Source organism: Myxocyprinus asiaticus, chromosome 10 (genome assembly GCF_019703515.2).
Source record: "Myxocyprinus asiaticus isolate MX2 ecotype Aquarium Trade chromosome 10, UBuf_Myxa_2, whole genome shotgun sequence".
Taxonomy (NCBI): Eukaryota; Metazoa; Chordata; class Actinopteri; order Cypriniformes; family Catostomidae; genus Myxocyprinus; species Myxocyprinus asiaticus.
The window spans coordinates 46,398,493-46,424,008 of NC_059353.1; the positions used below are offsets into that span (position 1 = coordinate 46,398,493).

Sequence of the window (25,516 nt, forward strand, 5' to 3'; positions counted from 1 at the left end):
TCACTCAAGTACATTTTTTTACTTTTACTTCTTTACAATGGGTGGCGTTCCTGTCGTTAGATTACTGGGTTTAATTTAAATTAATGTGTAATTTATTGAGAGATTATTGAATGGGAATTTTACTAGAACATAAATTCACACAGCTGCACGTGCTGCTGTCACAGACTGTCACTCAAGTCATTAATGCTGCAGCATACATTTTTCATCAGTGAAAAAAGAATAGTTTCGTCATGCAATGCCTTCGTTTAACACCAAGACAAATGGATATTTCAAGATTCAAATCTCAACCTCAATTTAAGGCAGCACATTGAGGTAAGTTTTGTCTCCAATGCTAACACGGGCTTTTCTGTGTAATGTGATGGTCATTTTTAGGGTGATAATGTAACTGGGCTCTAATGACATCAGTTTTTAAGTGTACATTTTTAAATCAGTGCAGCAATATATCAGTGCGCTTTGTCCTGCATGTCATGAGCTACTGCTCCGCATTTACTGGAAACTATTGCAGCTACTTAAGGCGGATTAACTGTATAAATCCATGTAAACATCCAAGTGGGTAACGGTTTAGATTACAGCCTGCAATTTACAGTGTAAGTACACCGAATTTACAGCGTACCTTTTTTGTATTAATAGTGTAATTACACAGTACGTACTTGTAGGTATAAGGGAACAATATGCAAAGTTTGGGGAATAAAGGGGTAAAAACCTGGAAAATTACAAATAATTTATACTGTAAGTATTTTATAACTAAGGGGTAACTATTCTAATATTACGTGGTTTATGACCTTATACTATGCTAAACAACAATCTTACTTTGAGAGCAATTAAGCAAGAACATACACAGCGTACCTTTTTGTAATAATGGTGTACCTACACATATAGGCTACTGTAGGTATTTTTTTAACTATGGGGTACATACTCTATTATTACAGGATATATGAGTTTTTTTTTTTCTTCTTCACTACTGTCATCTGATGGAGTTTTGGTTCCTTGCCATTGTCACATTTAGCTTGCTCATTGGGAGCTTAAATGACTATTAATATTCAGAAAATATTATCGAACTAACTGTATTGACACTATCGGATGAGAACACAAAAACTGAACTGAATTTAACTGAATAATTACATTACCATCTTGAGCTGCTTTATAGCTGAAATTGAAGTAATTTATAGGTATACTATTATTATAAAAAGGTACGCTGTAAATTCGGTGTACTTACGCTGTAAATTGCGGGCTGTAATCTAAAGCGTTACCATTAAGTGTAAATGCCTTTTGCTCTGCCATTCCCGTGATTGACGACTGGAGCATGAACAGACAGAATTTCTGCGCATGCACAGAGAGGGGTGTGAGGCACGCGTGTGAGAGATGTGCGGGCGCAAGGCGATCATATGGCGAAGAGAGTGGCTGTGTCTGAAATCATTCACTCGTTCACTATTTCCTGTATAGTGAGTGGCAGTTAGTGCACTATATCTCAGCAGTGAGTGAATGAAATGAGTGAGTGAATTCGGATGCTGATGTATACACCGAGTGTCGGAGCTCTGTCGCAGAAACAACGTCACATATGAACTTTTTAAAATACTTGGGCCTTACTTGTTATTCTTATTAAATAATGTATTAATACAATAAATCTTCCTTCTGTTTGTCATTTTTAATATATACTGTATGTTAATATAAAGAGCAAGCACATTTTAAAATGTATCTGTATGTTTTGCCTCTCTATATGTTATTATGTTATTTTAATCAAGTAATGATTTGTCAGAAAGTAATATAATACATTCAGCATGAAATAAAACATTGCAGGAGTCTTTCCCGTGGTGGAAGATTGTGGATTGTGGGCAATTAACCTCGAAATAAGAGTGCATTGTGGGTAAGAATGTGTGAACAAAAGTAGGGAACGAGTGGCTCACTCAGAATTCAGACACTCCTACAAAATGGCAGACACTCGAAATAGTGCACTATATAGTCGATAGGGGGCAGTTTCAGACACAGCGAGTGTTCCACGACCGGGGTTGGTGCCCTATGCACTAGGCTGCGTAATCTGTATTTAGAGAGCGGCGGTACTGCTGTACAGAACTAATTATCTAAATTCTTTCGACACTGAAAACAGTAACTACACTGAAATAAGAATCCACACAGTACTTTAAAAGCTATGAAATAGCAAAAGTAGGCATTAATAAAGCATGATCTGGCTTTGGTTTATATTTCAGCATTATATATAATGTCCTTGTTTGACATTTTCACATTTTCACCGTAATAATTATTAGAAGTGTTTCCAAACCTCTCTTCTTAATGACAAATTCATCCAGATCTGACAAGAGCCCTTAAAGGGATAGTTCACCCAAAAATTAAAATTCTCATTATTTACTCACCCTCATGCCACCCCAGATGTGTATGACTTTCTTTCATCTGCAGAACACAAATGAAGATTTTTAGAAGAATTTCTCAGCTCTGTAGGTCCATACAACGCAAGTGAATGGGTGGCAACATTTTAAAGCTATACAAAATCACATAAAAATAATACATAAGACTCCAGTGATTAAATCAGTATCTTCATAAGTAATGTGATAATGACAGATCACCTTCACATTCTTCTTCTTGTGTTTTTGGTGATTCACATTCTTCTCTGCATATTGCCCCCTGCTGTGCAGGGAGAGGAATGTCTAGCAAAAAATGACAAATATTGATCTGTTTCTCACCCACACCTATCATATCGCTTCTGAAGATATGGATTTAACCACTGGAGTCTTATGGATTACTTATGCTGCCTTTATGTGCTTTTTGGAGCATCAAAATTTTAGCCTACAGAGCTGAAATATTCTTCTAAAAATCTTAATTTGTGTTCTGAAGAAGAAAGGAAGTCATACACATCTGGGATGGTTTGAGGGTGAGTAAATGATGAGAGAATTTTCATTTTTGGGTAAATGATCCCTTTAAAGTGATTGCTCAGCCATAATTTAATATTCTTTCATCATTTCCCAACCCTCATGTTGTTCCAAACCCATGTGACCCTTTGTATTATGTGGAACACAAAATATGTTAGACAGAATGTTAGAGACTGACAGTCTCGGTCACCATTCACTTTCAAAATATGGAGAAAAAAACATTCACTGAAAGTAAATAGTGACTCATGCAAACATTCTGTCTAAAATCTCCTTATTGTGTTGCATGGAAGAAAGTCATACGGGTTTAGAACAACATGATGGTGAATGATGACAGAATTCCCATTAATAATAATAATAATAATAATAATTCTGTAATACATGTTAAATATAATGGAATGTAGGGGAGTTAACGTCCATTATGTCATTTGTGAAAGTAACGAGTTACTCACTACTTGAGTACTCTTTTAATTGGATACTTTCTTACTCTTACTCAAGTAATTATTTATGTTAGTAATTTTTTTTTTTAAGTAATTGTACTTTTACTTGAGTACGGTTTTTGACTACTCTACCCACCTCTGTCCATCACCTGGATTGAGGCGAGTCACTACGCCAGGGCTCTGGAATGAAAGCATAATATCATAGAATTCATGATTTTATGCTTTAATGGCACTGGGATCAAATATTGCAGTTTTAATGGGTTTCAATGGGGACATTTTTGTCCTGAAGTTCCTGAGTGTAACTATTTTGTGTACACAGTGTATAATAGATGTATTATAGGAACTGAGGTTGAAATATCAAAATTCCCCCAAAAATACACACCTTTGGAAAAATGTATGGCATTGGCATTAGCACAGCCAAAATGATAAAAAAAAAAAAATAATAATGAAAAAGACAAAAATGTCCCGAAGGATGCACAAGGGTGAAAATAAGAGTTAACATTATCACATATACCACTAACAGTATACTTTTTCTAAGTAAGTCTCTCTAAGTTCCTTTATGTTGATTTTCTTACGAAACTGTGGTGCTGATAATATCTCTACTCTAATACTCACATTTTTGATTATTCACACAGGAAGGAAAGAGAAAAGCAATGCTGTATTAATCGTTTTTATCTAAGGCTTCTTGTTTTTGTTCTCAGACACCTGTCTGAGATACTGTGAGAATTACACTGAATGACCCTGGCAGGCCTGAGGCCATTAAATCTCGTTAAAATCAGAAGATAAAACGGTAAGAGATTAAAGTCATTATTAATGTACTTATTGTTTGTTTAGCTTTTAAATTGAGGATTAGGAATATCGTAATGATTTGAATGTTAAAATATTTTGATAACCATATTTAACTGCTTTACATGCATTTCAATTTACACTACCAGTTAAAGGATTGGACACCCCTACTCATGCTTTATTATTAATGTTTTCCACATTTGAGAATAACAGTAAAGTCATTTATCTGCCGAGATAAAGGGCAGCCGGAGATGCCGGTTCGAGAAAAAAAAAAGAGAGAGAGAGAGAGAGAGAGAGAGAGAGAGAGAGAGAGAGAGAGAGACGCACGCGGCCGCACTGCATGTGTGTCTATGTTTGTTTATGTTGAGTTTTATCATTCATTTATCATTATGTTTACTGTTCAGCCGGTTCCCGCATCCTCCTTGCCCATCCTTATACTGTTACAATAACAAATAAGAATATGGGAATTTTGCATTGAACAAAAATGTGATAAACATATCAAAATGATTTAATATTTGAGATTCTTCAAAGTAGCCACCACAAAATCATCCACAAAATGATTTCAAGCATTTAAGCATAAGCCTTTTGATCAAAAGGGGTTTAATAGCATGAGAAACATAAATTCAGTCAAGTGTGTCCAAACTTGACTGGTACTGTATAATTTGAATGCTGCAGTTGTGCAAATGTTTCATTCTGACCCAGAAAACAATTGACTTGTATGCACCAGTGGCGGTTCTAGATCATTTTTAAAACAACAACTGCTATTTTTATATTTGCTAACATAATGCTATTTTTTGAAGACAACCAAAGATTTACCAAATTTGAGTAAAAATGTTGAAAATATGTGTACAAATATGCTTATGACAAATGTTTCAATGAATCAATAAATTCTGGTTTTACCCACAAACTTTAATCCATGTTGCCATGCTTTTCGAATGACTAACATGGTAAAATGATTAAGTAAAATGAATGACACATCAAGATTTTAGGTTAGAATTTAAGCAGTATAAGCAAAGTGTACAGGTCTTGTACATGGTCACCATTTCTTTTAAGATTGTTGCCATTTTTAAATTCACTAGTTCATTATAAATGGTCCTATAGTGTAACAAGTGAATTTTAAACGTATGTATGCAGTATCTCAGTTATTACTATGAGGTTAAAAAAGCTGCATGCATAGTAATTATACAAAATTAGAAAATGTTGTTTTAGGAAGATTTAGATGGAGGATGGCATGTCTTACCACAGGACATGCCATCATCTCAAAGTATTTTTGGTCAGCTACCCCATAAACAAAAAAGTGCAGGCCTTCTGATCATATGAGCTACACTGTACATTGCAAAACATAAAATTAATGATGGTGAATATTTGAAAAACAAAAAACAAAAACATACTCAATACTCATGTATTATTATCCTGTATACTGTATGTTGTTTCAGAAATGAAAACCAGACAAACGTTCACATACATTTTTTTTTTACTTCAAAATAATAATCTCTGATCAGATACAGACCTGGTTTCGTGATAATAACCTGGGAAATTGCGGCATTAAAGTAAACTTAATTTTCACCTTTTTCTTATTTTGATTAAAACAACAAGCACGTGTAATGCACATTAAGTATAATTGAAGCAGGAGTTTTCAGGTCCAAAGATGTGACACTAATGCTGAAACTTCCACCAATTCCACGCTTCTTCGGAAGTTAGTTGTAGATTAAATATTTGATTGACATGCGGTTTCTTCCACACACCCTCTCTGGAGACTACAATCTTACAAAGATATAATTAGCACTAACTTAAGGGACCGTCTGAAAATTCCACCAACAGCACTAATATGGCGTCATTTTTATATCACCAGAACTTGAATTTGAAAAAGCCTCCGAATTCATGATCTTGAAAAATGTCATGTGATGTTATCGAAAAATTTGTTAATTTAAAATATTTGAAAATATTTTGTGTGAAATCGCCTCAAAAAAATTCAAGTTGTGAAATTCAAGTTTTTGTTATTCAAGTCCAAGAGAGAGATGGACTACAACGACACTCGTTTGCTCTTCCTTGCATTCCCGGATGTCATCCTCAAATTTTGCCACCTGAATTTCTCAACCTGAATATTGAGACCTGAATTTCACGACCTGAAATCCACAACTTAAATAATTAAAACTTGAATTTCACAACCTGAATTTTTTTTTTTAGGTGAATTCACACAAAATGTTTTCAAATATTTAAAATTAACAGCAAAATTGTTCAATAACATAAAATTACACTCAGTCTATTTTCAAGATCATGAATTCGGAGGCTTTTTCAAATTCAGGTTCTGGTGATATAAAAATGACGCCATACACTAAAACATCGGTGTCCAAGCAATCGTTCATTGTGTAAGTTATACATAAATGACAACCTTTAGAATGTGTAAATGTTTTTAATAGCAGTGTTTGTTAAGATAGAAAATGAAGGTCAATTGAATTGAACGCTTGGAAGCCAGCGACGTTTTAGCACAGTCTGTGGACTTTTAAGATGGTCTCTTTACGCACCGTAAGCGAATATTCAATGAATATCAAACTTAAATTTGACTTAACTTAGCTAAAAATTATTATTTATATAATATTGTTATACATTGATGTCTTATTTAAATATTATTTGTTTGGAATATATACTAATGTATAATGTGGGGTTACTGATGGAAGGAAAATGAGAAAACCACTCTTACCATTCTACCACTACAAATTTAGGGAGGCCATTGGGGCACTGGACCCCTCAGGCCTCCCCTTAGAACCGCCCCTGGCTGCACTGAAGTAAAAAGTCTGAGCTTTCTAATGAAACAATTATTATGTTGCTGAGATATAATCATTTAAAATGTTGGCTTTACGTGCATAAACTCTAAATGCATTTCGGGGTCAAAATGGATCAAAATTATGGAGCATGTCACAAGCTTTGCAATAATGCTGGTTCTTACTATGTTTCCCCCCATTTGACAGTCTATTTTGTTAAACATGGATGTTACTACATATGATGATATATACAGCGGATTTCCTCCACCTTGTCCCGATAGCTTGCAGTATCTGAACAGCACAGTTTTGGTCCTGGTCTACATCATAGTCTTCTTTCTCAGCTTGCTCGGGAACACCGTGGTGATATTTGTGGTATTTTTCATGAAGAACCAACGGGCATCTACTGACATTTACCTGATGCACCTGGCCATTGCCGACTTGCTCTTTTCATTCACTCTCCCATTCTGGGCGGCTTACCTCCACGCAGGCTACTGGATGTTTGGCACCGTTATGTGCAAACTGGTTTCCGGTGTACAAGAAGCTACTTTTTACTGTTGCGTCTTCCTCCTTGCATGCATTAGTATCGATCGCTACCTGGCCATCGTTAAAGCGACCCAATTCCTCTTTCGTCAGCGCCACCTAGAGGGCGCAGTGTGCGCAGTGGTGTGGATGTGTGCCATTTTGCTGTCCCTGCCCATCATGGTGCATCATGAGGCGTTTGTGCCTGAGAGCATGGAGAACATTTACATTTGTCATGAGAATCTGACCGCAGACACCATTGAAGAATGGAGGTTAGGCTTGCGGATTCTTCACCACACCTTGGGATTCTTCCTACCGTTGGGCGTTATGATTTTTTGTTACAGTTTTACCATGTGGACACTCTGTCATTCGCACAACAGCCAAAAGCAGAAGGCAATGCGCATCATATTATGCATCGTTCTGGCTTTTGTGATCTGCTGGCTGCCCAAGAACATCAGCGAACTTCTGGACACCCTGATGCGAGGCAGTTGGATAACGGAAACGTGCAAGCTGAGGGACAGTTTAGATGTGGCGCTGCATGTCACCGAGGCTATGGCTTTTACCCACTGTGCCATCAACCCCATTTTATACGCTTTCATTGGCAAGAAGTTCCGCAACCAGCTCCTCATGTCTCTCTTCAAGAAAGGCCTGCTGAGGAGAGAGACGTTGACAAAATACAGAGTGGAATCTGTGTATAGCTCTGCAAGCTCCAGGCAAATGTCCGTGATGCTGTAATCAAAGTGACATTCATGATAAAACTTCCTCTTACAAGGGTATAAAGAGCCCTTGTCTTCTGTTAAATGAATAGCTCACCCAAAAACTGAAAATTCTGCTAATATTTTCTCACCCTTGTGTCGTTCCAAACCCACATGCTGTTATTTACTGTATCCTGTGGAACATATAAGCATTATCTTTTACGCAGCACTTTTCAATACATCAAAATTTCATTGTGAACAGTGGCTGTCTAGCTCAAAAACAGGACAAAAAACACAATAAAAACATCATAAATGTAGTCCATACCACTTCTTGCACTATATTCCAAGTCTTCTGAAATCATACTATAGCTTTTTGCAAAGAACAGGCTGAAATTATAGCTGCTATTCAGTGAAAATCTTTTTCTCTGCCGCAGCTCTCAAATCTCATTCTCCATATTTCAACTGGTGTGCCTGTGTTCGGTTACGGCACATACAAGAAACAGTGGCATTTTTGCAGTTAATAACGTCAAACCTGGTGTAATGTATCAAAAAGCAGCACTTTTTAGTTGAACTCAAAATATGACAAACACTTTACAATGAGGTTGTATTTGTTGACTGTAACACAGTTCAGTGGAAAGGAGGAGGCGAGAACCGGCTTGATAATATAAATAATATTTAATGATTAACTAAAACAAAAGCACAAACACACACAAGTGTCGGACAGCTGTCCGTAACTCTCTCTCTCTCTGTTGCACTGCCGTCTCCAGTCGGCCCTTATCCCTCTCGGGCTAATCAGCCTGATTAGGGGCCGGATGTGTAGAATCCGCCCTGCCACATTGACATTAGTTAACTACATTAGATAATGTGAACTAACAATTAACAATACTTTTCCATTACTTATTAATCTTGTTTATAAAGGAATAGTTCACGCAAAAATGAAAATTCTCTCATGATTTACTTACCCTCATGCCATCCCAGATGTGTATTCAGAATAAACTTTCTTTATTCTGCTGAACACAAATGAAAATTTTTTGAAAAATATCTCAGCTCTGTAGGTCCATACAATGCAAGTGAATGGTGACCAAAACTTTGAAGGTCCAAAAAGCATATAAAGGCAGCATAAAAGTAATCCATGTGACTTCAGTGGTTTAATCCATGTCTTCAGAAGAAATATGATAGGTTTTTGTGAGAAACAGATCAATATTTAAGTCCTTTTTTTATCATAAATTCTCCTCCCTGACCAGTAGGTGGCGATATGCACAAAGAATGCGAATCAGCAAAAACAAAAGAAGATTGTGAAAGTGAAAGCGGAGATTTATTGTAAAAAAGGACTTAAATATTGATCTGTTTCTCACACACACCTATCATATCGCTTCTGAAGACATGGCTTAACCACTGGAGTCATATTGATTACTTTTATGCTGACTTTGTGCTTTTTGGACCTTTAAAGTTTTGGACCCTGTTAACTTGCATTGTATGAACCTACAGTGCTGAGATATTCTTCCAAAAATCTTTGCGTTGAGCAGAAGAAAGAAAGTCATACACATCTATTAATAAGTTATATCCAATTTTCAAAATTGCATTGCCATGAAGATGTAATGTCAATAAACCCTAAAACGACTGTAAAAATTATGATTTAAACAAATTTACAGCTCAAATAATACACAGATTTTAACAGGAGAATTAATGTAAGTGGTTTTTTTTTAAATTATAAGCTTTACATTTCTGCCTTTAAACCCTCCAATAACTGGCCCCATTGACTTCCATTGGAGGTGTCTCACTGTAACCTTGATTTTAGCTTTTTTTAAGAAAAAGAGGGATGAGTAAGTAAGTAAGCAATTTTATCACACTAAAATCATGTTAACACCTGATGTTTTTCAGTATTGTGGCTATACTTTTGAAACTGAGTATTTTAACGTTTACGGATTGGCCTCATTCACTTCCATTGTAAGTCTCTCACTGTAACCCAGATTTGTGCCTTTTTTTTTTTTTGTTTTGTTTTTAAAGGAGGGGCAAGTCAAAATTTATTTTTGTGGTAATCAACAGTATTCCACAAATGCTGTCGAATGAGCTTAACTTGTATTGAAACCGGAATATTCATTTAAGACAAATGCTTCATGCTTTCTAGGTAAAATACTGTGAAGCAAATAATCAAAAAAGTAAACTCTCTGTTATCTCTGTTACAGGATATTGCAGCAAAACTTGTATAGCCTATATGTGTGTGTGTTTTGAGTATCTTTGACTGTCTGTCACTTTTTTCCCATGATAACAATCTATTAAAGGGTTTTTTTCTGGTTTGTGTGTCTCACAGACTGCACTCTTTGAAAGCTGTAGGCATTTATATCCAAAGAGTCTATGAAAAACAACCATTGTTCTTTTGTAGAGGCTTCAAGTTCTGTCAGCATGATTAAATAACAGATGATGTAGATTACACAATTTGTATGTGTACCTTTTATTTTTCACCCATATACATGTATAGACATGTATATGGGTGCTATTTTTCATTTTCCTCCTAAATAATATTAAAAGCAATTTGTTGTTTTCTCTCTGCTTTGCATGTGTAAATAAAATTGTTTTAGAAAAAGTGATGTTTATTCCAGATTAAGTTAAGCAATAAGTCTACATTTCACCTTGCAATCACATGATTTCACCAATGTTTCTACTTCCCCTTGACAGCACAGAGAAGTGAAGCAACCTGTTTTCCTCTCTAACATAGCATGTGGGTGTGCTACAGTAACTTTCTCAACACAACCTTAAAAAACATTGCATTGCAGCATCATGCACTCATTTACATTTATATGCCACTAAAAATGCATGGGAGGTGTTAAACTGTTATTAGATTTTATTCTTTAAACATTATTAAAAATATATATTAAGTCTTTAAAGACATTTAACCCAAAACTGAAAATTCTGTCATCCTTTACTCACCCTCATGTGCTCCAAAACCTTTTGACTTTCTTATTTTCTTTGAGTTTGTAGGCAGATTTTTATCCTGAGCCGGAATTCACATTTAATGAATGGCAAAAAAAGATGCATTGAAAGTAAATGGTGGTGACTGAGGCTAAAAAAAAAAAAAAAAAAAAAATATTGTTCCTCAGAAAAAGAAAGTCATATGGGTTTGGAACAATACGAGGATAAGTAAATGATGACAGAATTTTTATTTTCATGCTAATTTCTTTAAATGAAAGAGAGAGATAGAGAGAGAGAGAGAGAAAATAGCAGAAGTACAAATAGAAGAAACAAAAACAAAGGTCTGTGTCCACCAGGTCAACTAGATGTTAACCATGATACAAATTTTACCTGCACGCATCATTCATAGCTCTAGGTTACAGACTGTAGTTCACAGTCAATAAAGGAAATAGGAAAATAACACTTTTGGCATGCAATCCAATTATATTCAACTGCAGCATGAATATTTCTTTCATCATTCACTTTTGCGTGAACTCGTCAACTCCTTATTTATACTTAAAGGGATAGTTCACAAAAAAATAAATAAATCTCCCTAACAATTTATACACTGTATGCTGTTTCCATTACATATAGCCTTAAGGTTTACCCTTAATATACTTACAGTATCATCAGTGTGTAAATTAGGACACGGAATATAATTGCATCTCTTTTAACACTGGCCAAATGTTTCTCTATGCGATTTACTGAAAAATGTAAAGTTTAGAAAAATGAAAGGGTCAGGTAAATCAGTTAAAGACTTAATACATATGTCAGAATATGACTAAAAACTTTTCAAACCTGTTGTAACCTCAATGTGTGTGTTTGTTGTCAGAGATGTACAGGATGTGGCAGGGTGTAATGTTACCGAGCTGGATGGAGACACAGGAACAGATGAAGATGAAGTGTGAGAACCCAAGTGCAATTTATTTACATGAAGAGTGATATCCAAAAACGTGAATCCAAAACAAAACAAATATGAATGACTTCACTTGACACAACATTATATTAACACACAATACTTGACAGACAATGGCAAACATGAGGGCTTAAATACATGAGCATGGGTAACTATAAGACAGAGAAAACCAAATGACAAGACTAAATTAATAAACATGACAACAAGGCAATGAAACAAGAATCAGTGATAAAACAGGACTGATAACAGGACTCATTAACACAGACCAATGAAGAGACAGGACTAATAAACACTGCAGGACAAGAGGGTCACATGACAGTAACATGACAAGGAACCAATAAGAACAAAACACATGAAAACATGGCAGGAACAGGAAATCACATGACAGGAACAAGGAACTTAGTTTTCCAAATAGAAGACGTGAACAAAAACACATGAAAACGTGGCTTGGCTTGACATGGCAGACGGGACAGCCTGGCATGACGAGGTGGCTGCTTGAATTGGTATAGTAGATGGGATGGCCAGGCTTGACATGGCAGACGTGGTGGCTGAGGCTTGCAACGCACGCTCTGGGACGGACGAGGCTTGTAACGCTGGCTCTGGGACGGACGAGGCTTCAAGAACTGGCTTGTTGACCATGGCTGGCGTGGCGGCCATGATGAGGGACTCTGGCGTGGCGGCCATGACGGGGGACTCTGGCGTGGCGGCCATGACGGGGGACTCTGGCGTGGCGGCCATGACGGGGGAACGCTCTGACATGGCAGCCACTGTAGGAGTGCATAGTTCCTCATCAGCCACTCTTACAGTGAAGTTGCAACCACTCAGCAGCAAGACAAAATCAATAAATTCCATCAAAGTCCATGTGATTTGGCTTCGAGGCAAACAAGACTTGATAGGCTCTTCTAATCTAAAACGGAAAATGTCCTTCAAAGCAACATCATTAAAGTCTACCTCGTTGGCCAAATCGCAAAAGTCCACCACATAATCCTCTAGGGAACGATTCACATGGCGGAGACTCAGGAGTGCAACTGCTGGGTTCATAGTGGGTCAAGTATTGTGTAACATTACCGAGCTGGCTGAAGACACAGGAGCAGATGAAGACGATGAAGTGTGAGAACCCAAGTGCAGTTTATTTACATGAAGAGTGATATATCCAAAAATGTGTATCCAAGGACACGACACAACGTTATATTAACACACAATACTTGACAATAGACAATGGCAAACCTGAAGGCTTAAATACATGAACATGGGTAACTACAAGACAGAGAAAACCAATGACAAGACTAAACTAATGAACATGATAACAAGGCAATGAAACAAGAACCAATGATAAAACAGAACTGATAACATGACTCATAAACATAGACCAATGAAGAGATAGGACTAATAAACATAGCAGAACAGACAAAATCTATTTTTGAGTGAACAAATATATTAAATTATTGATTAAGAGAGGGAGGTTGCAGGAAATGAGACACAAAAGAAAGTAGTTCTTACCCACAGAATGCATGGCAATGAGCTATATTGATTTGAAAAATGTTTCATTCTTTGTTTGACATTTGTATGAATCTTGGGATTCTGAATGATGAATAGAAACTTAGTTGTCCTCTTGCATTACTTGCATTTATATGCTCTGGTTAAGCACATCCACATTGTTAATTATATCTTGATTTTTTTTACATTATGGCATGAAAATGACCTTGAATTTCTGGATGGATATAAAGAGATAAAGTTAGCCATTGCTCATTGAGGGATTTAGAGTGAGCTTACCAGAGTGTGACACCTCAAAGGCAATTTTCTTTTAACATTTTTATATTGCTTTGATTTCTGTAATCTTATCAAACAGGATGTAATATTTTAGAGTGAGACAAACCAACTAATACCACCTAACACCACTGAATTCATCAAATTCGTTGCTACTAAGCTACTAACTGTTTTTTACATGACATATAACAGTATTTAAAAGAAGATTGTGAACTCATGCCCTGTTCTGCTGTAGAGGATTTGTTTTTAAAATTATTATTATGCTCAAAACATTAAAAATAAAGAATGTAGCCAGGGCTACAATAAAACATAATAACAGCAATAATAAAATAATAATAAAACAGAACAAAAAAAGGCCAATCTTAAAAGAACTACACAGTTCAACAGATTTAATGGCTTTTTTGGTAAATAAAGATCTTAACGGAATCTAGAAAATTTCTAGAGAAAAGAGGCTTCTGGTTGGTAAATGTTATGCTGATTTATTCCCACAAAATGTATGTCACTTTCTGGAGAATGATGTCATTAAAGATTTACAGGACATTGATAAGTGATATTGAGGACACATATACATTCATTACTAACAAAATCAATATAAGTTGTTTTGTTTAAAACATTTTGATGAAAGAAACTGAAAAAATGAAGATTTTCTTTTAAATTGACAGCTTTTCATGTCAGAGATTAGTGCATAAAGCACCTGGGGACATGGCAAAACTGGCAACATCTGCTGAAATCAAACTAGTGAAAATTTTAAAATGTACCCCTGTTTACTTAATTGTGTTAAAAGAAAATTAACTTATATGATTTCCATCTTTAAAAAATATGCAACATATATGATTGGCATTCCTGGCATACTGTAGCTACTTCGTATGGGAACGTGGGCATTGTCCAATGACCCAAAAGTATTACGTAGTAACAACAACTGCGAAAATTATTTACTCTGGTTTTGATAAACAAGTACAATTAAAATACTGTACAATGAACAACTTTCATGGTATATCCTATGTAGAGCACTTACCGCTGAAAAAAGCTGTCCAACTCACGGTTTTTGCCATTCATTTATTAATTTTTTTAATTCAGCATTTTGAATCTGATGGCTCCTCAGCTCTGTCCCATTATGTGATAGTAAAATGTTCACTGGTTACACACTTCAGAATCTTCGTGGATGTAGCAGGTTATCCAGATATTTCTCATCTACTGTTTTATAAAAACGAATAATTCGGACATACTGTACATCTTGTGGCTATGGAAGTATGCATATTCGGATGCAGGGACAGTTTAGAGTTGAAACTGCATGCAGTTCATAGATATTATAGGTCAAAATAACCCATAATATATCTTTAAAGGGATAGTTCAACCAAAAATGAAAATTCTCTCATCATTTATTCACCCTCATGTCATCCCATATGTGTATGACTTTCTTTCTTCTGCTGAACACAAATGAAGATTTTTAGAAGAATATTTCAGCTCTGGAGGTCCATACAATGCAAGTGAATGGTGACCAAAACTTTGAAGTGCAAAAAACACATAAAGGAAGCATTAAAGTAATCTAGAAGACACTAGTGGTTTAATCCAAGTCTTCTGAAGTGATCCAATCAATTTTGGGTTAGAACAGACCAAAATGTAGCTCCTTTTTCATTGTACATCTTCCCATTGCAGCCTCTCAGCACGATCATGATTTCCGGCTTCCTAGTGCTAGATGGCTAGTGCTGATGATTGCCAAAGGAGTCTGCAGATGTCAAGATTTATTGTGAAAAAGGAGTCATATTTTGGTCTGTCCATCCAAAATAGATCAGATCATTTCAGAAGACTGTGACTGCGTCCGAAACCACGTACTGTCACAGTATGTACTGTATTTGATGAAGGACGCACTTATCTTTAAAACCGCAAAACAGTATGTTCTTTTAGGTATGTATACGAGTAGTGTGAATAGATTTTGGACATACTTAATCCGGGGACATGGGCATTGTCTCATGATCCGAATATATGATGTTATAACAACAACCTCTGCTCTGGTCTGTGAGGGCCATGCCATCTGTTGCAGGGCTCCCTGTTCTTCTGTTCTATTCTATTCTATTCTATTTGCAAAAGGAATGTTTGGGGGTATAAAATGTATATTTCCTATTGACACACTAAAGTAGCAGATATAAATAACCATCTTAAGACAAATGTTTTTGTGAAACATCTTATGTGCCTAAGACTTTTGCACAGTACTGTATATATATATATATATATATATATATATATATATATATATATATATATATATATATATATATATAGCACTTACATTTGAAAGAGCCGTCCAACTTGTGATTCACCGCCTCAGCTCTCGAGGGAATGGGATTATGGGATCGTCATGTGTCCAGTTGATCCTCACTTCAGAATCTCGCCGGAAATAGTAGGTCATCTGAGTATTTCTCGCTAACTGCTTCATTAAAACTGTGGATTTGGACATACTACTGCAGTGGCATTCTGAATTTGGCATACTATATAGTAGAGAAGTATGGATATTCAGATGTAGCGATGGATTAAAACACTGGATTCTTACGTATTACTTTTATGCTGCCTTTATGTGCTTTATGGAGCTTCAAAGTTCTGGCCACCATTCACTTGCATTTTATGGACCTACAGAGCTGAGATATTCTACTAAACATCTAAATTTGTGTTCTACAGAAGAAGTCATACACATCTGGGATGGGATGAGGGTGAGTAAATAATGAGAGAATTTTCATTTTTGGGTGAACTATCCCTTTAAATGTAATCTACACTTAAATGTTATATATGACAATCTACAATAGGTGGCAGTAATCCGTCAAACTGGCAAGAGAAACTTGCAGTAGAAGAAAGGGAAAACACATGTGAGTGTATTTCGTGTTTACATATGCTCTTCACCGTAAAATATATATAGCGCTTCAAGAGATTCACTGTATATATCTATAAGAGACATCGCAAGATCATCTGCATTACACATCACAGTCCTTGAACATGATTATTCGGCTGTTCAGTTAAGAGAGAGCGAGCGTTTAAAGCTCCTCGCCTGATAAAATTTGTTATATGACATATGCAAACACAGACTGATATTATCAGTAGGATTAATTAATCGTCTAATCTCGTCATGAAGCTGAAAGAGCTGGAGAGCTGCCTTCAGCAGGTGGACGGATTTGAAGAGCCCAAAATTCTCCTGGAGCAGTACCCCACCAGTCCTCATATAGCAGGTAGACATTCTTCTTCTTCTTCTTTTAGGCTGTAAGCTGGTTACGGTTGATAATAACGCTTTTTGTAATTAATGGCAGGCAGATTTGTGTTTATGAATTCCTGGTTGTGGAAATAAGTGGCTATGTTCGCAATAGCATTCCAGCATACTACACATACTATTCCTGCAGTATGCAGTATGTATGCGACATTATGAAGGCGTGCAATACCCGGATGACCTACTAGATTGCCAAAATGTCCAGAGCACTTTGGATCATTCTTGACCTGTATTGAAAACCATTAAAAATGCATGAATTCTTGATTATTGAGTGTACAACCGCACTAAGGATGCTCAGTGATGTCATACAATGGCAACTTATGGTGACCACCTCTTCAAGCTTCAAAAGAACGCAAAAGTATAATTCAGAAGTCCAATAAATTATTCCATAAGACTCATGATTGTTATAAAGTTTTGGTGAAAAAACCCGAAATCTAATGTATTATTTAGTGAAAATTTTTACTGACCGTTAAATTTCATGTGCGCGTTCATGATAGGGCACAAGAGCAACAGATCACACAGCGCCCTCGCGACATTGGGGCGTTCAAGCGAATAGCGACAATAGAACATAACACAGCTGCACACAAAACAGAGAACAGAACTTACTAAACATGTCTGAAGAGTTTGTAGTCGAAGAATTGATGCATTTCTATGCCCAGCCTTATTTTTTTGAATGGAGTACTCAGAAATCAAACAGAAACAGAGAGGAGGCTACAGGCAGCCACAGTCACACCGTGTCCTAACCTGACGGCAAACGACACGTGATAAAAGGTATCTTTTCTATGTAAATCAGAGTTTTTGTCATAACCGGCCATGACGAGTGACGGTACATTCTATCGATTGCTTGTTTTCTATTTTCAGCATCGCACGAGTAAGTCCGCTGTGAACTGGCACCGGTCCAAAAACTTTTAAAAAACTAAGGCTGGGCATAGAAATGCATCAATTCTTCGACTACAAACTCTTCAGACATGTTTAGTAAGTTCTGTTCTGCAGCTGTGTTGTATTCTCTGTCGCTATCGCTGTGGTGGACCTGTTTTTAGATAAAACAAGTTTTTGCTCGAATGCCCCGATGTCGCGAGGGGGCTTCGTGAACTGTTGCTCTTGTGCCTTATCATGAACTCGTACAGGAGATCAATGGTCAGTGAACATTTTCACTAAATAATACATTAGATTTAGGTTTGTTTCTCACCAAACCTTATTGTATGCTCTCATAACAATCATTAGTCTCATGAAATAATATATTAGACTTCTGAATTATACTTTTGCAATCTTTTGAAGCTTGAAGATGTGGTCACCATAAACTGCAATTGTATGACATCACTGAGCACAAATTTTTTTTCACAATTTCTCCCTTTAAGAAAAAGAAACCAAGTTATAAAGGGTCATAACAACACAGGGGTGAGTAAACAATGACTGAATTGTCATTTTTGGGTGAACTATCCTTTTGATAATAAACTATTTATTAACATGTCTTTTATCATATTGCTGTTGCTGCTGTTTTATAAAAGAAATAAACAATTCCAGGCCGTGTGTTAAAGTGATTTTACCATAGTTAAGTTTACCACAAGGTGAGAAACACCCCTGTAATATTATTGAAATGCATGGCCTTTCATTTGTTTATTGTACACTATTATGGTATTTGATGTCATACAGTTAGCTTTTGTATTTCCTTTCACTGCAGGCTGTATGCTGTACACCATCCACAACACATTTAATGATATAGAAAACAAGCTTGTTGCAGATTTGGGCTGTGGATGTGGGGTGCTGTCTATAGGAGCTGCAGTTCTTGATGCTGGGTAATACCATCTCCATCCATTCATCCATGGTCTGAAATTACTCTGAGTTTAAAAATGATGTGAATCAAAATAATCATAATCTTTCCTTGCAAGATTGTGTGTCGGATTTGACATCGATGATGACGCCTTGGACATATTCAAAAGAAATGTTGAAGAATTTGAACTGTCGAACATTGATGTCATCCAGTGTGACGTGTGCTCTATTGGATCCTCGTATGCCAAGAAGTTCGACACGGTCATCATGAATCCGCCATTTGGCACAAAGCACAACCAAGGTAAGCCATCATAAAACCATTCGCAACCCATTTTATTTCAGTTATTAGACATATTTCTGAGTGAAACAGGATATACAATAAGTAAAGTGGGACTTGATTGTATTCATCGGGAATTGACTGAACTGTGAAAAGTGTCCGTTACTTACCGAAACAGAACTAAGTGGTTAGAGGGAAGGGGTTTTGAAAGTAAGAGGGGTTAACCCTATATTGCCGCCTGATTCAAATTTGATATGTGTGATGAGGAGGAGGGCGTGGCCAGCCCGTGACGGAGCACGGCCAGCGCTCAATCAGCTGATCAGCAGGAGAGCGAGATAAAGAGACGCACACGGCCGCGCTGCATGTTTGTTTATGTTGGTTTTGAATTTGACATTAAACTTACGTTTACTGTTCAGCTGGTTCCCGCCACGTTGCATGTGTGTCTCTGTTTGTTTATGTTTGTTTTAAGTTAATTTATATCATTAAAGTTTATGTTGACTGTTCAGCCGGTTCCCGCCGCCTCCTTGCCCATCCTTATACTGTTACAATGGTGCCGAAACCCAGGATTCGGCACCACTATAACAGATAAAGGATGGGCAAGGAGGAGGCGGGAACTGGCTGAACAGTCAACATAACGTTTAATGTAAAATTCAACTTAAACATAAACAAACACAGACTCTCATGCAACGCGGCCATGTGTGTGTGTCTCTCTCTCTCGAACCGGTGTCTCCGGCTGCCCCTTATCTCGCTCTCCCGCTGATCAATCGATTCAGCGCCAGCCGTGCTCCATCATGGTCCAGCCACGCCCTCCTCCTCGTCACAACACGCTATTTTCTAAAGCCTGTGCATCATTAACATAATCACAGTTTTGCTGAAAATCCTGTTGTATGCAATGTAGTAGATGTCTGCTGCCACCTGGTGGACGTTTCTGGGCATTTCTTGATGGAAAAATATTTTTAAACATTTTCCAAAAATGTCTGCTTTTGTACTGCATGCACTCGTTTTTTATGTGAAATCTTTGCTGATTTTAATAAATTAAAAGTGACAGTAATTATTATATTGTTACTGATATTTTAAAATGAGTATTCGCTGAATATAAGCAACTTATATCATTTTATTGAAAAAGCCTGTTGAAATCCAAGATGGCGCCGAGTATGGCTGCTGCGTTGCGAGCTCCGACACAACATTGTAGTGTTTTGTTTGTTTGTTTTGTTTACAGTTCTTATGTTTTTTGTATTGGATGTTGTCTGCCTTATTGCCTACGACAGACAAACACTTTTGGACATTGGTTCAGCAATTACACACCGTAAACCGGACTTCAAATTCCTCAATGCCGACCCGCTGTTTACAAACACGCTGGAGCCCTTTGTCTGGGCTGCCCGGCCACGGAAACGCAGGAGGAAAAGGGGAAACAGAGCCGGCGTTCTCATCAGAGTAAGACGTCTGCGCAAATCGACCCCCGCTACCCAGTATTCTACTGGCAAATGTTCAGTCTCTGGATAACAAGCTCTGCGAGCTGAGAGCGCGGATCTCTTACCAGCGGACAGAGCGAAAGACCTCTCAGGTAAAAGCAGAGGTGGTGGTGTATGTTTTATGATCAACAAATCTTGGTGTGATCAGAGGAACGTACATTCTATCAAGTCTTTCTGTTCTCCTGATCTGGAATTTCTCATGCTTCTGTGTCGACCATTCTGGCTACCGAGAGAATTCACAGCAGTCATTATCACTGCTGTGTACATCCCGCCACAAGCCGACACAGACCGGGCACTCAAGGAACTGTATGGGATTATAAGCAAGCAGGAAACCGTGCACCCTAAGGCTGCGTTCATTGTGACCGGGGACTTTAACAAAGCCAATTTTAAATCAATTGCACCAAAATACCACCAACACATCAGTTTTAACACATGAGGGGACCGGGTTTTGGACCATTGCTACTCTCCCTTCCGGGACGGCTACAAATCCCCCCCCGCCCACCATTTGGCAAATCGGACCACTCTTCCATTCTGCTTCTGCCCGCTTACAGGCAGAAACTGAAACAGGAAGCACCCACCCTCAGAACGATCCAGTGCTGGTCGGACCAATCAGACTCTACGCTACAAGACTGTTTTGATCACGCGGACTGGGAGATGTTCCGGTCCGCCTCTGATGACAACATCGAGCTTTACGCTGATAGCGTAACGTGTTTCATCAGAAAGTGCGTATAGGACGTCGTTCCGACCAGAACAATACGGATCTATCCGAACCAGAAACCTTGGATTAATAGCGATGTTCATGCGGCACTTGATGCGCGGACCTCTGCTTTTAATTCTGGGAAGGCAGAGGAGCATAAACAAGCCAGTTATGCCCTCCACAAAACTATCAGAACAGCAAAATGTCAGTACAGGAACAAGATTGAAGGACAGTTTAACATCAACTCTAGAAGCATGTGGCAGGGAATTAACATCATCATGGACTTTAAAGGGAATAAAAACTCCGCCGTGAACACCGCTGCCTCTCTCCCGGATGAGCTAAATATTTTTTATGCTCGTTTTGAGGGAAATAATACTGCCCTTGCGGAGAGAGCTCTCACGGCTGAAGCTACAGAGGTTAGTTCACTCTCCATCTCTGTAGCGGATGTAACCCGATCCTTCCGACGGGTGAATATCTGCAAAGCCGCGGGTCCAGACGGCATTCCGGGCCGTGTCATCAGAGCATGCGCGAACCAACTGGCTGGTGTTTTTACGGACATTTTCAACCTTTCCCTCTCTTTGTCTGTAGTCCCCACATGCTTTAAAACGTCCACCATTGTGCCTGTTCCAAAGCAATCCAAAATAACTTGCTTAAATGACTGGCGTCCTGTTGCTCTGACCCCCATCATCAGCAAATGCTTTGAGAGACTAATCAGAGATTACATCTGCTCTGTGCTGCCTCCCTCACTAGACCCATTGCAGTTTGCTTACCGCAACAACCGCTCCACTGATGATGCCATTGCATCTACACTACACACTGCTTTCTCCCACCTGGAAAAAAAGAACACTTATGTGAGAGTGCTGTTTGTAGACTACAGCTCAGCATTCAACACCATAGTGCCCTCCAAGCTTGATGAGAAACTCCAGGCTCTGGGCTTAAACAGCTCGCTGTGCAGCTGGATCCTGGACTTCCTGTCAAGCAGACGCCAGGTGGTTAGAATGGGCAGCAACATCTCCTCATCACTGACCCTCAACAATGGAACAATGGTGTTTTCAGCCCACTCCTGTATTCCCTGTACACACATGACTGTGTGGCAACACACAGCTCCAATGCCATCATTAAGTTTGCTGATGACACGACGGTGGTAGGTCTGATCACTGACAATGATGAAACAGCCTACAGAGAGGAGGTGCACACTCTGACACACTGGTGTCAGGAGCACAACCTCTCCCTCAGCATCAGTAAGACAAAGGAGCTTGTGGTGGACTTCAGAAGAAAAGACAGAGAACACAGTCGCATCACCATCAATGGAGCACCATTGGAGAGAGTCAGCAGCTTCAAGTTCCTGGGTGTCCACATCACTGAGGAACTCACATGGTCCATCCACACTGAAGTCGTTGTGAAGAAGGCTCATCAGCGCCTCTTCTTCCTGAGACGGCTGAGGAAGTTTGGAATGAACCGCCACATCCTCACACGGTTCTACACCTGCACTGTAGAGAGCATCCTGACTGGCTGCATCTCCGCCTGGTACGGAAATAGCACCGCCCACAACCGCAAAGCACTGCAAAGGGTGGTGCGAACTGCCAGACACATCATCGGAGGTGAGCTTCCCTCCCTCCAGGACATATATACCAGGCAGTGTGTGAAAAAAGCTCAGAGGATCATCAGAGACTCCAGCCACCTGAGCCATGGGCTGTTCTCACTGCTACCATCAGGCAGGCGGTATCGCAGCATCAGGACCTGCACCAGCCGATTTCATGACAGCTTCTTCCCCCAAGCAATCAGACTTCTGAACTCTTGATCTCTCACGATCAAAATACATCAGCACTGCACTTTATTACTCTTACTCTTATATCTCACACCGGACTGTCATAAATTATATTCTTTCTTAACAACACACTGGCAACTTACTATCAACCAACAGCCTGAATGTCAATACAGTACAATACAACCTACCTCACATTCTATATATACTATATATACTTTTTTTATTGTATACTGTGTATTCTATATTGTGTGTATTGTATACTGTACATTGTATGTTATTATATGTATACTGTGTTGTGTGTAATTATGTGTATATTAGATTTTAAATTGTGTTGTGTAAATCTGATGTTTATTGTAAATTGGTATATGTCTCATCACTGTCACGACTACTATGTTGCTCGGAACTGCACCCAAGAATTTCACACACTATTGCACTTGTGTATATGGTTGTGTGACAATAAAATGATTTGATTTGATTTGATGTATCAAATGTGATACAACAGGCTTTTTGAGATATATCACTCAATCACCATTACATTCCATTCATGCCCACCACAAAAACATCACAGAGCTTTGAAATTTCTGACATATACTTTTTATAAGATATATTTAAAGTGTGAACTAATATTTCTGTGTATTTTCATATATGCAGCTTGCTCTGTCATTATAAAGATCTCATTATTTTACATTACAAGCTAGTATGCCATCTTACCATACGCTCTTGAGATCCAGAGAAAATAGTTTTTCAATTTCCCTTTTTTAAATGTCATTACAGTGTTTGGTGCATAAAATACATATGAGAATATTTGTTTATTGAAAAAATTGTATTTTACTCCTTGTATTTGATGTGCTGAACTGAACAGTGTCATTTCAATCCATATTTATAGACCAAGGAGAGGAAGTTGTCATGGCCAAACTCTCAAACATTTGGTATCTTTGAAAAGTCCAGGGAGTCCTCTGATTATACTCCAAGATTTACCACTGTAGCATGAATGATCTTAAAACTTAAATAACAAATGTTTTGCACAAAAATGAATTGCTGGGCCACAGGAGGATAATGACATTTAAAGCCCAGTGTATCAAATATGATGATAAAAAAACATGTGCAAACAATTTTTTTAATTGTTTGTCTAATGATACTAAAAACGGTTTAATGTCAAAAAATACGAATTGTCCGAAAATTACGTCAGGCTTTACAGGGTTAAGAAAGTAAATAGGGGAACATTTTTATTTCATGATTAGACTTTAAAGATAGTTTCAATGCATTCAACCCATAGGTATTGACATGCAGTTCTTGCAGACTGCCATATCCATGGCGAGAACCGCAGTGTACTCCCTACACAAGACCTCAACACGGGATGTAAGTAGCACCAAAGTTCTTCACAATTTTAAAATGTCACTTGTATTCATAATTCAGATTAACAATTGGATTGCATTTTTCTATAGCACATACAGAAGAAAGCAAATGACTGGAAAGTAAAAATGGAAGTCATTGCGGGTAATATTTTCTATGCCTGCCATTCACTGTTATAAATGATCATATGTACCATACAGCAAGAATGATATAATATGTATGATCATAATTTAATGTTGTTTTATCCTCAAATTGCATTCACTTCTTTACAGAGCTGAGATACGACCTGCCAGCATCTTACAAGTTCCACAAAAAGAAGTCGGTATGTCCATGTTTTGCTTTTACAAAATAGCAAATTGACTTGACAATACTGTTTCATTTGAAATAATACAAAAATATAGGTCTATATGTCTTGACCCAACTTTACAATGAGTGAAAACATAATTTTTAATATGATTATTTCAGGTTGATATTCAAGTGGACTTCATTCGATTCACTCCAACATAAAGGTGTTGTGCAAGAGGAGTTTTTTTTTTTTTTTTTTTTTACAAACACTGTTCCTCAAAATAAATTTTAAAACATTAACATATACTGTTTTTGTAAATTTATTTAAACATGTGCTTCACACATTTTGGCAGCATACACAATTGCGCAACATCACAAACATATGTTATTAATAAAGAAATAAAGATATTACTGACCATTGAGATGTTTTCATAAAATCACAGGTTCACAACTGTATTACACTAAAAGAAATAATTTTAAGATTTATGCATTTCAATTCCATAACAAAATTCCATCAAACTGAACTGTCATCTTTAATTTTAAGTAATATTAATTAATTCAATTTTTTTCAATTTGATGGAATTTTGTTAACAAAAGTGTAAGCAGATTAACAAATAAAAATCTATATAAATATAAATAATACCGATTGAAGTATTATTAAAGATAAAAAAAAAAAGAAATGGTCAAATAACTTTAAATAATATATCAGTGTTTTAAAATATGAATACATTTATATCAATACAGTTGAAGAAGAATCAATACAGTCAGTACAGTTACCAATACAGTTTAGCAAGACTCTGAATATTATGGTGTATATTCTTTGCAAAGTGATTGTGCGAAAAGTGAAGTGCTGTAATCTACTGTGCTATGCAAAACATATTTGGTAATAGCCCTTTAAGCACAGACACTGTTACAGACAAATAGTTTCTCGCAC

The 25,516-nt window shown here is 37.4% G+C and overlaps 3 protein-coding genes across 5 annotated transcripts in view; all 3 read left to right on the plus strand.

Annotated features, from left to right (window-relative positions):
* Positions 1–25,516, plus strand: part of LOC127447628 (C-X-C chemokine receptor type 1-like) — a 154,227-nt gene that overhangs the window by 32,160 nt on the left and 96,551 nt on the right. The window lies entirely within an intron of this gene.
* LOC127447629 (C-X-C chemokine receptor type 1-like) lies at positions 19–11,166 on the plus strand. The gene is made up of 3 exons (XM_051709569.1): positions 19–312; positions 4,018–4,106; positions 7,072–11,166. Exon 3 carries the CDS (start codon positions 7,087–7,089, stop codon positions 8,116–8,118), a length of 1,032 nt encoding a protein of 343 aa, XP_051565529.1. The 5' UTR covers positions 19–312; positions 4,018–4,106; positions 7,072–7,086; the 3' UTR covers positions 8,119–11,166.
* On the plus strand, positions 16,521–24,849 carry LOC127447633 (rRNA N6-adenosine-methyltransferase METTL5). Of its 3 annotated transcripts, XM_051709576.1 has the most exons (9): positions 16,542–16,568; positions 16,832–16,925; positions 18,319–18,358; positions 18,642–18,756; positions 18,850–19,031; positions 24,221–24,303; positions 24,390–24,441; positions 24,570–24,619; positions 24,763–24,849. In XM_051709576.1, the coding sequence occupies exons 4-9, from the start codon at positions 18,647–18,649 to the stop codon at positions 24,802–24,804; spliced, it is 519 nt and encodes a 172-aa protein (XP_051565536.1). In that variant the 5' UTR covers positions 16,542–16,568; positions 16,832–16,925; positions 18,319–18,358; positions 18,642–18,646; the 3' UTR covers positions 24,805–24,849. The 3 variants fall into 3 exon arrangements, with proteins under 3 accessions (XP_051565535.1, XP_051565534.1, XP_051565536.1); XM_051709575.1 differs by lacking the exon at positions 18,319–18,358 and having other exon boundaries at positions 16,521–16,568; XM_051709574.1 differs by lacking the exon at positions 18,319–18,358 and having other exon boundaries at positions 16,527–16,925.

Excerpts from the sequence above, each read along its gene's own strand:
- LOC127447629 (XM_051709569.1), top strand. The coding sequence starts at position 7,087 with ATGGATGTTACTACATATGATGATATATACAGCGGATTTCCTCCACCT.
- LOC127447633 (XM_051709574.1), top strand. The coding sequence starts at position 16,826 with ATGAAGCTGAAAGAGCTGGAGAGCTGCCTTCAGCAGGTGGACGGATTT. Across the intron at positions 19,032-24,220 it reads TGGCACAAAGCACAACCAAG|GTATTGACATGCAGTTCTTG; the intron begins GTAAGCCATCAT and ends TTCAACCCATAG. Across the intron at positions 24,304-24,389 it reads ACAAGACCTCAACACGGGAT|CACATACAGAAGAAAGCAAA; the intron begins GTAAGTAGCACC and ends ATTTTTCTATAG.